Source organism: Anolis carolinensis, chromosome 2 (genome assembly GCF_035594765.1).
Source record: "Anolis carolinensis isolate JA03-04 chromosome 2, rAnoCar3.1.pri, whole genome shotgun sequence".
In the NCBI taxonomy this organism is placed as follows: domain Eukaryota; kingdom Metazoa; phylum Chordata; class Lepidosauria; order Squamata; family Dactyloidae; genus Anolis; species Anolis carolinensis.
In genome coordinates, this window is record NC_085842.1 from 149,018,277 (window position 1) to 149,035,022 (window position 16,746).

General features: G+C 40.4%; 1 protein-coding gene across 5 annotated transcripts in view; it reads left to right on the top strand.

The window, feature by feature from the left end:
- Window positions 1–16,746, top strand: part of rptor (regulatory associated protein of MTOR complex 1) — a 460,420-nt gene that overhangs the window by 68,155 nt on the left and 375,519 nt on the right. For all 5 annotated transcript variants that reach the window (XM_062970816.1, XM_062970817.1, XM_062970818.1 and 2 more), the window contains exon 3: window positions 1,968–2,050. In XM_062970816.1, coding sequence (XP_062826886.1) covers window positions 1,968–2,050 — 83 coding nt within the window. The remainder of the gene's footprint in view (window positions 1–1,967; window positions 2,051–16,746) is intronic.

The window sequence follows — 16,746 nt, forward strand, 5'->3', positions numbered from 1 at the left end:
GTCTGGCGAAGTCAGTCAAACACAGTATCATCGTCGTTGAATCCAATCCAGATCAAAGCAGGAGAAGGCAGCAAACACGAGAATCCGGTCCAGGTCAAAGCAGGAGAATGCAGCAAACACGAGAATCCAGTCCAGGTCATACACAGAGCCAAGGCGTAGAGTGCAGCACGGCAGCTAATGCACAAGATCAACACAAGGCAGTCCAGAGAAAGCCCTCACAGTTCCAACCCCCTTAGCCAAGAATAATCTGGATTAAATTTACATCCACAGCAGTCTTCCCAAACACGTCTTCCCAAACAGCTCTCAAGGACACACGAATACCCATCAACACCTTGCCGATTGCAAAGGGCCCCATTTCCCAACCCCACTTTTATTCAAAATTCCTCCTCAGAACTGGAATCAGCCAACACCCTGTTAGCAGCTGAAGCCTCTTGCCTCAATTCCTCCTCAGAACTGGAATCAGACCAACGCCCACCAGACCTCCTTTCAGCTGAAACCCCTTGCCGAACCTTCCACTCTGTCCATCTCTTATCCAAACCCATAACTCCCCAAGATTCAGCAGGATCCCCACTGTTGCCAACCCTCGAACGTGTCGCTACTTGTGGGTTCTCTAAAGATGTCCTGGATCTTCTGCACCTTAGTCCAGTCCATTACCTCATCCTCTGAACTCATCATCCCATCCTCCTGAAAGGCACTGCAGACTAACTCAACTAGGAAGTCAGCCGTAGCAGAGCACTTGATGAACCAACCTGGACACATTATATTATTTGAGAACACAGAAATGCTGGACCACTCTAATGACCATGTCATACTACACAGAGAAGTCATTGTAATCCACAAGCATGGGGACAATTTCAACAGAAAGGAGGAAACCATGAAAATGAACAAAATCTGGCTACCAGTATTAGAAAAAACTTTAAAATCAGGACAGTAAATATAGAACAACACTAAAAAATACAGGGAAATTCCAGACAGGAAACAATCAGGGCCAGCTAACACCTCCCACCAAAAGATTCCCCAGGCAGTAAGCAACCAGACCTTGAAGCAGCAAGGCTATTCAATGCTAATCAAGGTGGCCAATTGCATCATTCACACTTGCCTCCACAGATATATAAACCCCACTTGCTTAGTGTCCCACAGACCTCACAACCTCCGAGGATGCCTGCCATAGATGCAGGTGAAACGTCAAGAGAGAACGCTTCGGGAACATGGCCATACAGCCCAGAAAACTCACAGCAATCCAGCTTCACTGAATTCTTCATTGGGCAAAGATGATAAAAATCAGAAAAGAGAAGAAAGATGACAGGTTTACAGTTTATCTCAGTTGTTGCATCTTTCCTCAGTTAAGATGGTCAAGAGGGATCTCAATGCAGACAAAGGCCAACTTCCCTTCTTAGTAACGTAAGGACTAGTGTTAAAGGTCAATGAAACAATTAATAAAAATTTTAACTCCATTAACAAGTTTTTTTGCATTTTGGTTGGTTAGTTAAGATATCTGTTTTCTGGATTTTGGAATTTTGTTGAGTTTTGCTGCATAGCCAACTCAGCTTCCCCTATATGTTTTCTGAATTTGAAGATACAATGCTGGCCAGTTATACTTCTTACCTGTGGCAGCTGTTCTCGCTCCTCTCCCAGTTCTTTCCCCATCTTTTCCAGGAGCCAGGCAAGATGGCCATTCCTTACCTTTAGTTTTGGTAACAGCGAAGTCTCCATTTACCAAGCATTTATTTCAGCTTTGCCTTCAAGGTAGTTCCAGGAAACCTTTGTGCTAGATACATGGTATTGTTTCTAATTGTCATCCTGAAAAACTGCTTTAGATTGGCAGAAATAAATGTCCTAACAGGTTGTAGGATTTGTATTCCAATACATGTGTGCATGCAAACATGTACATGCACTTGACTGAAGCAGAAAGTACTATTTGATCAGGTGCTAGATAGGTAATCTAATGATTATTTTGTATTTCTTAGATCCTCTGTCAATGGGGCCGCAGAAAGCTTTGGAAACAATTGGTGCAAATTTGCAGAAACAGTATGAAAATTGGCAACCAAGGGTAAGTATGTTTTATATATGAGCTCACAGCTTTCCTCTCCTAATGTTTGTGTTTACTTCCAGCGTGCCCCCCCCCTGTGAAAATGATCTAGGTTAATCTTGAAGTGTGAATATATCGTATAATTCATGATCTGACAATATTCACCAATGTATGTTTTTTCTTCCTATACATCAGTGATTCTCAAACTTATTTGGCCTGCCGCCCCCTTTCCAGAAAAAATATTACTCAGCGCCCCCTGGAAAGGGAGGCGTGGCTTAGAGGGGTGGGCATGGCTCCTGCTCAACAGGGCGGGGCGGAGCCTCTCCCCTAGTCCAAGATGCAGGGCTGCGAGGGGAGGTGGGCGGGGCCACAAATAGGCAGCCAGGACTGGGATGGGCGGAGTTACGAGCTCTGAGGCAGAGTTGAGCTTCTATCACTGTCCTGCAGCGCCTGCCAGGACACAGGAGGCGGGGCTAGAGGAGGGGGCGGGGCGTCTTCTCAATTGCCTCACGAGGCTGAACCTCTATACCCCTCCCCCGTATTCTAACAAGCGCCTCAGGGGAGGTGTACAGAGGCTCAGCCCTGTCTCGCGCTCTTGGGAAGAGGCCCCGCTCCCACCCCTAGCCCTGCCCTTTAGTCCTAAAAGGCCTCTCAGGAGAGGTATAGATGCTCAGCCCTGTCTCGGGCTCTTGGAAGGAGGCTCCGCCTCATTCCCTAGCTCTGCCCTCTGTCCCAACAAGAGCCTCAGGAGAGGTATAGATTCTCAGCCTTGTCTCAGTCTCTTGGAAAGAAGCCACGCCCACTCCTCTAGCTCCACCCCCTGTGTGTCCTAACAAGTGCCTCAGGTGCTCAGCCCTGTCTCCGGCACTTGGAAAGAGGCCCCGCCCCTCCTCTGGCCCCGCCCCGTGTCCTAATAGGTGCCATCACCGCCTCTGGATCGCTCCAGCACCCACCGGGGGGGGAGGGCGGTAGCGCCCACTTTGGGAATCACTGTTATACATCATCATCAATCTTTATTATGGCCCAAAGACCCAATTTGCTCAGCAGAAAAAGTTCACAGCAGATTCAAAAATGAATGTGATTCTAGATGCATATGAACATGGGTAAAACACTGGAAATATATAAAGGGAAGTTTCAACCTGTGTCTAATACAGGAAGTTGTCTTATCCTGGCTACCTCAGAGATAAACTCGGCAACAGCCAAGGTCATCTGGGGGAAATTATCATCTAATAAAAACTTTACATAGAATTGGGCTGATCTACTGGGAAGGTTTCTCAGTAGTGTTAATAATATGTAGCCGAGCCTGTTTGTAAATAGGATGTGATACATATATTCAACATCCTGGTTATTACAAGGGCAAAATCTTGCATTGTATAGGATTCCCACAAATCTGCCTCGAAGCACTTCAGATGGGAACGTGTTGTACCTTGCCTTGGAGAATGGGTAGCAATATTTGGTCACAGTCAAGTTCTTAAGATAATTTGCTTCATGAAGAGGCTCAATGTAATGTATGCTCAGTCACTTGGGCAACAAGAAATATAAGAGCTGGAATGCAACTCACAGAAGTCAATGTCCCACATTTGTTGTTTGTTACATTTAAGTGCCATGTCATAAACCAGATGAGATAAGAGGGAGGAAGAGAGGCCAATAGAAGAGGCTTTTTAAGAGTTAAACTTGAACTAGTTGCTAGTGTAATCATCCTGGGCTTACACATATACTTTTGTATTTGTTTAAAAGCTATTAGGATTCAGTGTGGTTAACATTTTATAAGAGGAGCTATTTTTAACATTTTAACATTTTGTGAAATGGTTTACTCATTAGTGTTGTTTTGCAAAATAGTTGAAATAGCTGTTCATTAGCTTTAGTATCTTCCTTTAGTTTTAGTATATGGAGAGATGAAAAGTGGCAGCGTTGAACATATAGAACAGTAATGGCAAATCGGGGGGGGGGGGGGCGAGCAGAAGGGGGCAAGCGGGGGGGGGGGGTAAGCGAGTTAATAATAATATATAATAAACTTTATTCTTATACCCTGCCCCATCTCCCCGAAGGGACTCGGGGCGGCTTACACAGGGACAAGCTCGAACAACAACATAACAGCATTTCATGTATAAAATTTAACAGCAGATTAAACATTCCAACAATAAACAGAACAACATACAAGACAGTTACTTAAAAGCCTGAGCATCAATTATTGCACACGGCAAAAGATGACAAGTGCAGCGCTCAAGGTCCATAGATAAAATCAAAATGAATAAAGGAGAAATACGGGGACAGGTTCCATAAAGTGCTATAACATATGGGATAAGGAACAGTGATAAGGTGCCAGATGATTTTGTAAACATAACCAATAATAGTATGAAGACAAGACTGAAGGGCCTATTCATTCAAACGAGTTGGGGGCGGGATGGCAAGCGGTGGGAAGGCAATAGCATGCGTGCCAGGAGAGAAGGTGTGCATGCCCCTTCTGGCATGCATGCCATATGTATGCCACCACTGATATAGACTGAAATGTATTTGGCTTCAATAGATACATTTCTATGAGATAAAATTTCATCTTTCTGGGTACAAAAGGCAAACATGGATCTCTCTGGCATATGAGATAATAGTTTCCTTTAGAAAGAAGTTGTTTTGTCTGAACTGGAAAGTTTGGTTTGTTCTTGTCTGCAAACTGATAGCAAATGGGTTAAATAGAAAACCAGGAAAGTAAGCAGGTAAACTTCATGCATGAAAGAAAGAAAGAAAGAAAGAAAGAAAGAAAGAAAGAAAGAAAGAAAGAAAGAAAGAAAGAAAGAAGAGTAATTATGATGATGCCAATGACAATTTCTTGGCTATTTTTGAGATTTATTCCAGACATGGACACATAATGAATCACATCCTTGGCAGTAGTCAATGTAGCTCTTTTTATTAACAATGGACACATTTTACTGACACATTTTAGTGAAACCTAACGTTCCCACACCACAAGTTTCCATGTGTATTGTATGTTTCTCCAGGTTTCATATTATTGTAAGGCTATGCTTCATTCATTGATTGTTTTTCTTCACTATTCTGAGTTTCACATGCATTGTTCGTCAATAAGAGAACTGCTACATTCTTGTTCTATTGACCTGGGCATCTTATTGCTACATGTACAAATTTAGACAACAGTCTTTTCTGTCTGAAATCTTGTTCAGTAGGCAGCTCTGGGATTTGTTATGGAATTCTTAAAATCTTGTTTCTTTCCCAAAAGGAACTCTTGAATGAGAGTTACCTTGCCCTATAACAATATCCTTGGGTAAATGTATTCCTAGTCATCCTACTTTAAAGCCAAATTGGCTGTACATAGAAATGTACTGTATACCTGTCATGATTAATTTATTGGTTACTGTATAATTTATAGAATCAATAAAGGTAATAAGTGGCTAAAGCAAACATTTCCTTTGGTTTTCTGGATTGAGAGCACAGGCTTCCCTTCATCAACAATTCAAAATGAAATTGTTGTTTAAGCAATAATAGTAGCAATGGGAACAGATTGATATCTGGATTAGTTTAATTTTGGAAATGTGGATTTTCTTTAAAAAAGTGTGGATGAGAAGTGTTTCTGAAGCATTTTGCCAAAACCAAATGGAATGACTAGAGACCAAAACTCAATAGAATTTTCAAAATGAATTTCCAATGAGTTGCAAAGGGCACAATCCCCCTTTTAAAAAAGTTCTTGGCAAAGATGTCCCCCTTTCAGAGTCTAGAAATAATAGAACTATTCTTGTCTTTTCAGTGAATTGTCTGTTCAGAGCAACGCAGCTTCTGTGTTTATGACTGAAAACAAAACTGAAAACTCAGTCCCACAAGTTTCCTAGGTTTTGTAGATACTTAGGGTACTTCCGAAGTTCAGAGTGTCATATTAGATGAAATAGCAGCTCCTATGGGAAGGGGCACAGCTGCTAGTGAGTATAAATTATGTCTAGCTACAAGGGTAACCAAAGGTTTCAAACGTAATTGCAGGAGTGCTGTTGATATCGAGCTAGGATTTGGGGGGGGGGGTTCTCTTCCTTGGAGAGGGGACCCTAGCTCTTTCCCCCAGGCGCAGGTCCGGGGATCCTGGCAAGGGGGGGGGGAGTCGCTAAAGGTCAAGGTTTCTCGCTGCAAAGATCTCACCCTCAGATGTGAAGAAAGAAGACCAAGTTGTTTATTCAGTTCAGCTGAAAAGGATGACACCCGCAATCGTTTGTCTGGGAGCCATAACACACAATACAGAGCAGCAACTTTTATAATACAGAAAATGGAGAGGTGCGATTTGAAATTCACTCCACTCATCCCCCCGCCCACTTGCACGCTGATTGGCCCCTGAGGGAGCAGCGCGAACCCTCGTCCAGTCAGGGAGCTCCTGCCGTCTTGGTTTCTCCACCAATCAGAGGCGAGAAGGTGGGCTGAGCCGAAAACAATGGATTGCTAGGGATTATGATAGAGTCATTGAGTCAATATGCAAGAAGGAAATTCCAAGAGCCTTGATATGCCCTCAAGGTAATTTCCAGATTGTTTCTAGGGGTGCAAATATACATATTTGTCTGGCAGGCTTGTCAGATTCCGGTGAGTCAAGGCTGATCAGATGGGCAGGCTTTGTTTCTGAATGAGTCCAGTTCATTTGACAGCTGGGATGATCATGAGCTTTGATCGTCCCCATTATAAGTGGTCCGAGAACCAGATAGCCATCTTCCCATTAAATGGGCTAGCTCCGACGTTCAATGGGGGAAGACCATATCTATTGTCCATGCAAGATGAGCGTCTGACAGTCTCCTGGTGTGAGGAATAATCTCCTCCGGTCAATGTTGCAACTGTCTGTTCATACTGATTTCCAGGTCAGATTTCGGTTATTCTTTAATATAAAATATATCTCATGGTAATAAAGGGGAAAGGGTACACAGGACACATGTGGGAACATAATTCATTTTGTTTCACCCATCCCAGAGCCCAAGATTCAATGCAGGGAGTTCATAAAGTGATAAAAGTTCAGAAAAGGGGGAGGAATCTGTGACAATCCAGGCAAAACGGCCCTTCTGGGCCAAAGGTCAGCGGGGGGGGGGGGCACTCCGAAGGTGAGGGCAATTCATGAATGGCAAGCAGGGAGCCCTGGGTGGCCCCCTCTGCGCCCAGCACGTAGTCCGAACCTCCCTTAGTCTGTTCTTGCAGAGAAAACTATGCAGCAGCGTGGGGAAACCCTGTTTTGACAGTTTTGACAGTCAGCTGATTTGCTTCTTAAAACTTTATTAATTTGAGAACAGGTGGTCTCGTGATGTGGAGGTCTTTGGAGTTAGGGGTGAGGAAGATGGTCATGCTTGGGGTCAAAATGAGAAAGGTATGACTGGAAATAGGGGCTGGGGGGGGTTAGTCCACGGTTCGTCCAGAGAGAGAGAGAAAGAGAGGGAGGCAGGGCTTCTAAGATCAGAAGGGAATTCATGCTATAGTGCAAGGAAGGATACAAAATAGCCACGAGAAGAGAAGTTGGAGCAAGGAGACTGCTTTGTTAGAGGTTTGTTACATAGTTAAAAGTCAGAAAGGGACAGGGAAGAGGCAGAAGATATATCTTAAGCTACTGCTGGGGCATGCATGCATGGCCAGATTGGTCTCAGCATGGTTCCTTCTGATCGGTGGAACTCACTGCTGCAGGTCAGATTAGGCTGAATGCAGATGGCCACCCTGGTTCGACCACACTGTGAGCCCTCTTAAAGAGTTGCTGCTTTAAATATGGCAATATAATATCCATACAAAGGAGTGGTTATGCTGATCCAAAATCACTCATGTGGCTAAGAAATCAGGAGACAAAAGTAGTAAGACAAGTAAGGTTTCTGCAAATTCAACTTGCATTCTGGTCACTTACAGGATTTGTATAATATCTGTGTTTATTTCTTTTTCTTTTTTCTTTTGGTGGGTGAATTTGAATGAAATCCTTTGCTTATACTGGGTTGGAGTTTTGTCCCTGTGAGCCTGTGAGCTGTGTTTCAAAAACAGTTTTAATATCAGGGGAAATTTCCATGTGCATCCTTTTAATAACCTCTCCCAGAAATTATATAGATTTGAAAAAGTAGGAGTGAGCTGGTATTTTAAAACACTCCACTCATCCAAGAAAAAGGCCAGGATTCCCAGAGCACCACCTTCTCAAATCTCATCTCCCAGAAAGCCTACAGCAACCATAACACAGGTTTTTAAAATATATTGGCTAGTTGCCCTGCAATTGGAAGGAAAAGGAAAGAAAGTGTTAATATAAAAAGACTCAGCATAAAAGTACTGGTCTAGGAGACATTTCTGTGAAATGACTGTGTATTGTGTTAGAATAATATTGCAAAGTCAAAGATGCAGAAAGAAAACCAAGCTATAAACATAAGTTCATGGCTGTAGATCACATAGCAAGGTAATTTTAATGTAGTCAGTATATTTAAGAAGTCATCTTCTTTGTTTTCAGGATTAAATGTTGTGTCTTCATCAGGGCCTGAATCACTACTAGGTCTTTAGCTGTACAGATACACAGTAAACTAGATGAGGGGGAGGCACACAAATGGGAAGTGACTGGAAGTCCCTGTCTGGTTTGAAAAATTGTTATATTTTAATGACAAACAGGGTGCTGTGGTGGGTCTGTGGCTTATTTAAAAGGAAAGGGAATTCATTTAAAAAAAATAAATATGGTCAATCTAGAAAATGAATTTGGTACTACAAAAATCAACAGCCAACCTCAGAGATCTACAGTAATCACTGTACCATTTTTAGTTTCCTGGGTTCTTTTATTATTTGCATTTTGCTATATTCTGCATTTTCCAAAATATAAGAATCCCCCAAGCAAGAAAACAATGCTAAAGGAAAAAGGGTACTAAAATAGGTCATTAGATGATGCTTTTGATATCATTCCTTTGTAATTGTTCTGTTGCAGTGTTTTTGGAAAGTTGCCTTAATGGTAGAAATCAGAAAGCCAAATTTTCAAAAATATCAGATGTTTTATATAGTAATACACAATTACATAGTAATATGAATTCAAGAAGGGAGGAGGTCATTGAAATAAAATCTCTTTGTCTGAATATGTACTACTAACACACTTTCCCCTTGGACAAATCATAACCAGAATACTCTATTGCTTTATTCTTTCTGAAATGCTTTGGTCAGAAGTAATATGTGTATTAAACAAAGAAAGATGTATTGTTACCATCCAGGACTAAAGTAATTTCAGTAAGCATCCTGTGAGTTTCTGTTTGTATGTCGATGAATTGGGAATAAAAAATGGACACCTGATGTCTGTATATATATTTTGGTGCAGGTTTGTAGAATCTTTTAGCAGTCATATTTGTGAGCAGGAAAGACCGCAGTGGTTTTTATGAATAAAATTGCAATGATGGCACATTATTATACCTATTGATGAGTCATGCAGTTTTGAGTATCCATGCTACGTGCCATTCCAGAGCCATTCTGTTTTCAGCAGTAAGGAGAATAATGAATCCTCTGGAAGATAGACTATTGGCTGGCTGACATGAAGCTTTAACACAGCATGTGGAGCCTAACGTATAGTAAAACCTCAGGGCACAACGAAAACAAACGTGTCTCTTCTCCTGTTTTAATAACAGAGCTGGTGGAATTGGGGGAAGGAGGTGCGAGGAGGAGGCTTCTGCTAGCAGCAGGTACTCTGTGTGTGGGCCAACATCATGCTGCCTTGTATAGTTTGCACAAAACATGAGGCAATTACTAAGCTCAGATGTTTTGTGTGAAAGGTATTGGTTCGTAGCAGTAAATCACTTCCCTTTGAAACATTACAAAGCTGAACACGTATCACTTTATTGCACACAGCCAGTTTTTGAGTTTTTCTGCAGTAATAAAGAGAAGTTCTTGGGCTATCTGCAATAAAACAAAAGGGGAATGATTGCATTTCCTAGACCTTTGCTATAAATACTAATAGACCTACTTTTGTTTTTAGTCCCTCTTCTGCCCCAATCCCAACACTCCCTTAGATTGCAAGTCATCAAGATTTGATTGAATTTATTTCAGTGGCCTGGAATTTAACTGTAAAGAAGGGGTCCTGGAAATGATGCACTATGAAGTGACAAGTATTGATTGGGAAAATGGTTCCTGCACACATAAATAATCTTGGAAGGATTATCCAATCAGATGTCATTTCTCTTACAAGAGTTGTGAGAACGGACGGAATCCAAGAGATAACTCTTGTCTTACTTTTCCAAAGTGACTCTGTTCTGTTTGGACTGGTGTACCTTTCTTTGTCAAGTGTCATTGAGCCACTAGAACCATAGAATCATAGAATCATAGAGTTGGAAGAGACCTCATGGGCCATCCAGTCCAACCCCCTGCAAGAAGCAGGAAAAATAGCTTTTGTTTGTCAGTGTTCTGCAGCTTGGTTAAAAAAAACACACCATGTATTTCTTGTATTGTGCAACTGCATAATTTTATTCTCTGCAGGAGCAAAAACTGCTTTAGCATTTCAATCTGTGAAATAGTACGATCAAATAAAGCAATAATTTCATTGCAAGGCTCAAATAAAAATGTTTTTGTGAAAACGAATAGAGGATTTAAAAATAGCTGATATGCAATCATGAATCCATCTCAGGAAGCTTCTTAATAAATTAGAGCTATGCAATTACCCATGGTTTTTTTCAGCACTGCTTTCATAACAACTGTGTTTGAGAAGATTAATTGTTACAGATGGATAATAATATATGTTACTTGTTTGGATTAAGGCCCTCTTGATACTAAATTCTGTTTACATGAACCATGCTAATTTGATTCACATTCCTTGTCCCTTGTTCTTAATTGCTGTTGCATGATACTGGGATTTCAAAATTTAAATCTCTAGTGTCTCACCATTGGGTCGTTAGACAAATCCTCCTCATACTGGTGCTTTACAGTTTATTGTTGTTCAAGTTATCTCTGGTTTATGGCAACCCTATCCTTGGATTTTCTTGGCAAGATTTAGTCGAAAGAGTTACTATTGCCCTTCTCGCAAGCTGCAACAACATGACTTATTGAGGATCATCTAGTGGGTTTCAGTGACTGAGTGGGACTTTGACCCCTGGTGTTAGTTCCCTTCTCAAACCACTACACCACATTAGTTCTCTGTATGCAGCCTTATCATCCACAGCCAGCATACGTGCTCTTATGAGCTTGGGGATAATGGGAGCAGCTATCCAGCATTTGAAGAGCCATGCATTCATGATCCCTGCTCTTAAAAAAAGTGAAGGTTTTTCATGATATTTGCCAATGTTGTGCTTCTTTAGTGTTTCATGCTACCTCTAGGCAGAGGATGGACTTTTGCAAACTCACAGTAGCTTTGGTGCAATTAACTCTCAGCTTTAAAGAAAGGACAAAGGCAATACCACCCCCCCCAGCAAAGCTTGCCAAGAAAATCCTGGAAAAGGGTCATCATAAATCAGAATCAACTTGGAGGCAAAACAGCAATAATAATACTTGAAGCTGCCGTCACAGAAAGGGATGGAGCAGAGACATTTTTTATTTAACTCACCTTTTCTTGTTTCCTCAGAGTAGCTTGTAATTGGCTTAAGATATCAGTAAAACAATATAACATGCCAAACTTGCACGGACATATAGCCAAGGGGCTGCTTACAACCTGCCAAAGGATTTTGGGTGGTCTGTGAAAAACATTAGAAAGTAAAGATAGGGAAACAAGAGGATAAAGTAAGAGCATTTGTGGATGACGTCATTGGGATTATAGAAGACCCATGTGTAAATATAGACAATTAGATGCAAAAAATAGAAGAATTTGGGAAATTGGCAGGCTTCAAACTCAACAGAAAGAAAACAATGATATTAACCACAAATATTTTGGGGGGGGGGGGGGGGACAAGAAGAACTACAAAATAGGACAGGAATACAAATAGTTCCCAAAATTAAATATCTCGGAATATGGGTTACGTCTAAAAATTCACAACTTCTAACAAACAATTACGAGAAACTATGGAAGGAAATAAAAAGAGACTTGGAGAAATGGAGATATTTAGACCTCTCCTTATTAGGAAGGATCTCCTTAGTAAAAATGAAAATCTTACAAAAAATACTACTTTCAAAATCTGCCGGTAATACGGAATGATGAAAAATTTAAAGAATGGACTAAGGACTTGCTAAAATTTGTTTGGAAAGGGAAAAAGCCAAGAATAAAATATTTAATTCTGACAGATAAAAAAAATAGAGGAGGGTTTGGATTCCCGGACCTAAAAATTTACTATGAGGCCTGTGTATTAACCTGGGTAAAGGACTGGATGACTCTAAAAAAATAAAAAAAAATACTAACTTTAAAAGGCCACGACCTTAGGGTAGGATGGCATGCATATACCTGGTACGACAGAAAGAAGAAAAGAGAAAAACTTCAGAAACCATTTTGTAAGGTATTCACTACTGAGAGTATGGGACAAATGTAAAAGAAATTTTTACACTAAAACTCCGTTATGGGTGTCTGCAATGGAAGCCAATCAGAGAAGATTACTAGGTAGGACTAGATGGCCATCTTATAAGGATATTTTAAATAATAATTCATCGAATTTGAAATTGCATCAAGAACTAAAGTGGACTTTTGATAATATTTCATGGCTTCACTATTTACAAATTAGAGACCATTATATTCAGGATAAAAAGATAGGATTTAACCTTAGTGAAGAATTTTGGGACAAAATACTCCAAACGGAAACAAAATTGATTACAAAATTTATAATAAACTATTGGACTGGGCAACGGAGAAGGAAAGTATCAAAGCATGCGTGATTAAATGGGCTGAAAATATACGCAGACCAATAAATCTAAATGAATGGGAACTAATCTGGAATAAAAAGCTAAAATACACATACTCGACTGACTCGACTGACACCTACAAAACTATCCAGAATGTATAAAAACGTAGCAAAGAACTGTTGGAAATGTCATGATCAAGATGGGATCTTTTTCCATATGTGGTGGACTTGTAGTAAGGCCATGAACTACTGGGCCATGAAATTCAAAATATTTTTCAAAGGAAGTTCCCAAAAAACCCAGAATATTATCCATTAGGCTTAACAAAAAAGGATCTAATCATGTCGCAAAATGAGGACATTCTATTCACCTATATGACCAAAGCAGCCAGGATCACCTACGCAAAGTACTGGAAAGTAGAAGAAACGCCAGCCTCCGATCAATGGACAACTAAACTTATGGACATTAAGGACATGGACAAATTAACCTTTTTAATTAAAAAGAACTTGGGTAACCCTATAAAACAAACAGCCTGGGAATAGGTAGAAAATTATTTCAGAAGAAGAAGAAATAAATGACTACCAGGTGAGGAACAGTAATATAACAGTATCCCCATTTGAAGGGGAATTTAGAGATTTATAAAAGAACCAAGCCGCAAAGGACTAGAAGGAAGTTGACACTCCAATTTTTTTTCTATTTTTCAATTTTATTATTTATTTTTTTAGTATTTTTTCACTACTACTACTACTACTACTACTACAGGTTTTTCTCTCTCTTCTTAATTCTTTTTTTCCTTTTCCCTTTCCTCCCCTTTCCACCACCCTTCTATTTTCCTTCACTTTCTCAACAAACATTGTTCCCACTCTTTTGATGTACTTCAATTTTACATATACAGTAGAGTCTCACTTATCCAACACTTGCTTATCCAACGTTCTGGATTATCCAACGCATTTTTGTAGTCAATGTTTTCAATACATCGTGATATTTTGGTGCTAAATTCATAAATACAGTGATTGCTACATAGCATTACTGCGTATTGAACTACTTTTTCTGTCAAACTTGTTGTATAACATGATGTTTTGGTGCTTAATTTGTAAAATCATAACCTAATTTGATGTTTAATAGGCTTTTCCTTAATCCCTCCTTATTATCCAACATATTCGCTTATCCAATGTTCTGCCGGCCCGGTTATGTTGGATAAGTGAGACTCTACTGTATTAATAAAAATAATAAAAAAGAAAGTAAAGATGTTACAGTAACCCTGTATCAATAGGGGTATAGCGTCTAGATCCAGGGAAGTTATGCTCCCCCTCTATTCTGCCTTGGTCAGACCACACCTGGAATACTGTGTCCAATTTTGGGCACCACAGTTGAAGGGAGATGTTGACAAGCTGGAAAGCGTCCAGAGGAGGGCGACTAAAATGATTAAGGGTCTGGAGAACAAGCCCTATGAGGAGCGGCTTAAAGAGCTGGGCATGTTTAGCCTGCAGAAGAGAAGGCTGAGAGGAGACATGATAGCCATGTACAAATATGTGAAGGGAAGTCATAGGGAAGAGGGAGCAAGCTTGTTTTCTGCTGCCCTGCAGACTAGGACACGGAACAATGGCTTCAAACTACAGGAAAGGAGATTCCACCTGAACATCAGGAAGAACTTCCTCACTGTGAGAGCTGTTCGACAGTGGAACTCTCTCCCCGGGGCCGTGGTGGAGGCTCCTTCCTTGAAGGCTTTTAAGCAGAGGCTGGATGGCCATCTGTCGGGGGTGCTTTGAATGCGATTTCCTGCTTCTTAGCAGGGGGTTGGACTAGATGGCCCATGTGGTCTCTTCCAACTCTACTATTCTATGATTCTATGATTTGCTCAAACTTGCTGGAATAGAGAAGGAACCCCTTTCTGGGTCGGTGGAGAGAAGAACATGGGAACCTACTGGCTTTTTAAAAAAAGCCAGTTATAATAATAATTATAACTTTATTCTTGTACCCTGCCTCCATCTCCTCGAAGGGACTTGGGGCAGCTTATATTAGAAAAACAGTCCATAAATTTAAAACACAATATAATAACATAGTTATAAAACAACATAACATGACCATTATTAAAACCAAGACATCATTTACTATGTACAGAGGGTGATTAGTGCAAAACTCTGAGTAAAGTCCGTGTGTAAAATAGAGATGGGCGGGGGAGGACAAGGAACCGATTGTGTTAAAACACTAAAACCTATAAAATGGATGGGGGGGACAATATTAAAGTGTAGCACAGTTTGAAAAAAGATACATGGCTGGTGGCCCCCTCCACTCAAAACGCTAAAACCTATAAAATGGGGGGGGGGGAAATATTAAAGTGTAGCACAGTTTGAAAAAAGATACATGGCTGGTGGCCCCCTCCACTCAAAAGCGCACCGGAACATCCATGTTTTTAGACTTCGGCGGAAGGTGGACAACGAAGGAGCCAGTCTAATCTCCCTTTGAGATTAGACTAATCTCAGTTGACTAATAAATATGGAAGTAGGTTTCTATCTATTACTCAGAATTAACTCTGCCCACATTTGAAAAACAGAAGAACATTTGTGTGGGAAGTGTGTGATTTTGACCTAACAGTCTTCATGTCATTGTGCCATATTTCAGTTTATATTATCACTACTAGCAAGAGCAAGCTAAGCGGAATCTTAGAATCATTACAGGCAGTCCCCGAGTTACAAACATCCAGCTTACAAACAACACATAGTTAAGAACCAGGTGAGACAACAGGAAGTGAGAGAAATCTACCTCTAGGAAGGGAAATTCACTCCTGGAAGGGATATCCACTGAAGCATTCTCACCAATCTTTGTTTTCACAACAAGCCAAATTTTTCAAAAGCCAATTATCACAGGGATAGTAAGTGAGGCGAAATCTTATGAACAGTGGCACAAACAGCAAAACAAATATTACAGAGGTGTTAAACCTTCACTATGCTAGCCATATATATATGGCTGGAGTTACACTTCAAAAATGTACCTGTTCTGACTTAAATACAAATTCAACTTAGTAACAAAACTGCAGAACCTTGTTTGTAACTTGAGGACTGCCTGTATAATGATAGTACATATGGTATATTAGTGAAACATATGCTAAAACATATTTTTGCAATATAAGATAGCCTAAGATAAGAATAATAAGGTTTGAACTTTATTTGTTGCTAATCATTTAAGCTTGATGTTTAAAGAAGGAGAGGTTTAATCTATATCCAGAATTTACCTGGCTGTGTATAAACTGATGAGGTATGTGTGAGAGAGATGTAGGAGGCTGGCATGCTGGAACATATGAATACATTTATTCTGCACTAAGATCATTGGAAAACAATTTAGGCTTGCTGTCCATGTATTTTTCAAAGGAATATTTTACATTAATATGCATCTATATGGCATTGATGTGCACATTTGCAAAAACAATTCTGCACTTCCCACCCCTGTCCATAAACAGTTTAGTACAATATAAGAGATTACTTTAGCAAACATCCACAGGTCAGTTAGGTTTCTTTCTTTGATAGACTGTCAAAAAGTGGTCGAGTCACATGGGAGAATAAAGAAAGCATGAGTTCTGGTTGGTAAAATTTACATGCTGGTTTAAGAGAAAAGCACTCTTTTCTCTGCAGCAAATTGGCCGCAGTTTTGGAATGGGATTAGAGTGTTGTCCCCGCAAAACATTGACTTTTCCTTTTGTATTTTGGTAGTTTTAGCATGGAGAATTAAAGAGGAGCTGTTACAGATTGTTCCATATTCATTGGCAGGTACTGTTCAGGGAGACAAATAATGCCTGTGTCTCTGGCTGTAATGGTCACCCCCGGCTTTCTTTCCCTCTAGATGCTGATCTTTTGCCTAGTTCATATTATTTTGTGTTTGTGACAAATTGAAAATGAGGTCGTGTAGCTAAAGGCAAATTTGCAGGCTGGATGGCACAGTTTACATAATTTAGAATCTGGTGTGAAGTACTTTGCAGCATATGCTCATTAAATTTGCATGAAATTAGATTTTTCTTC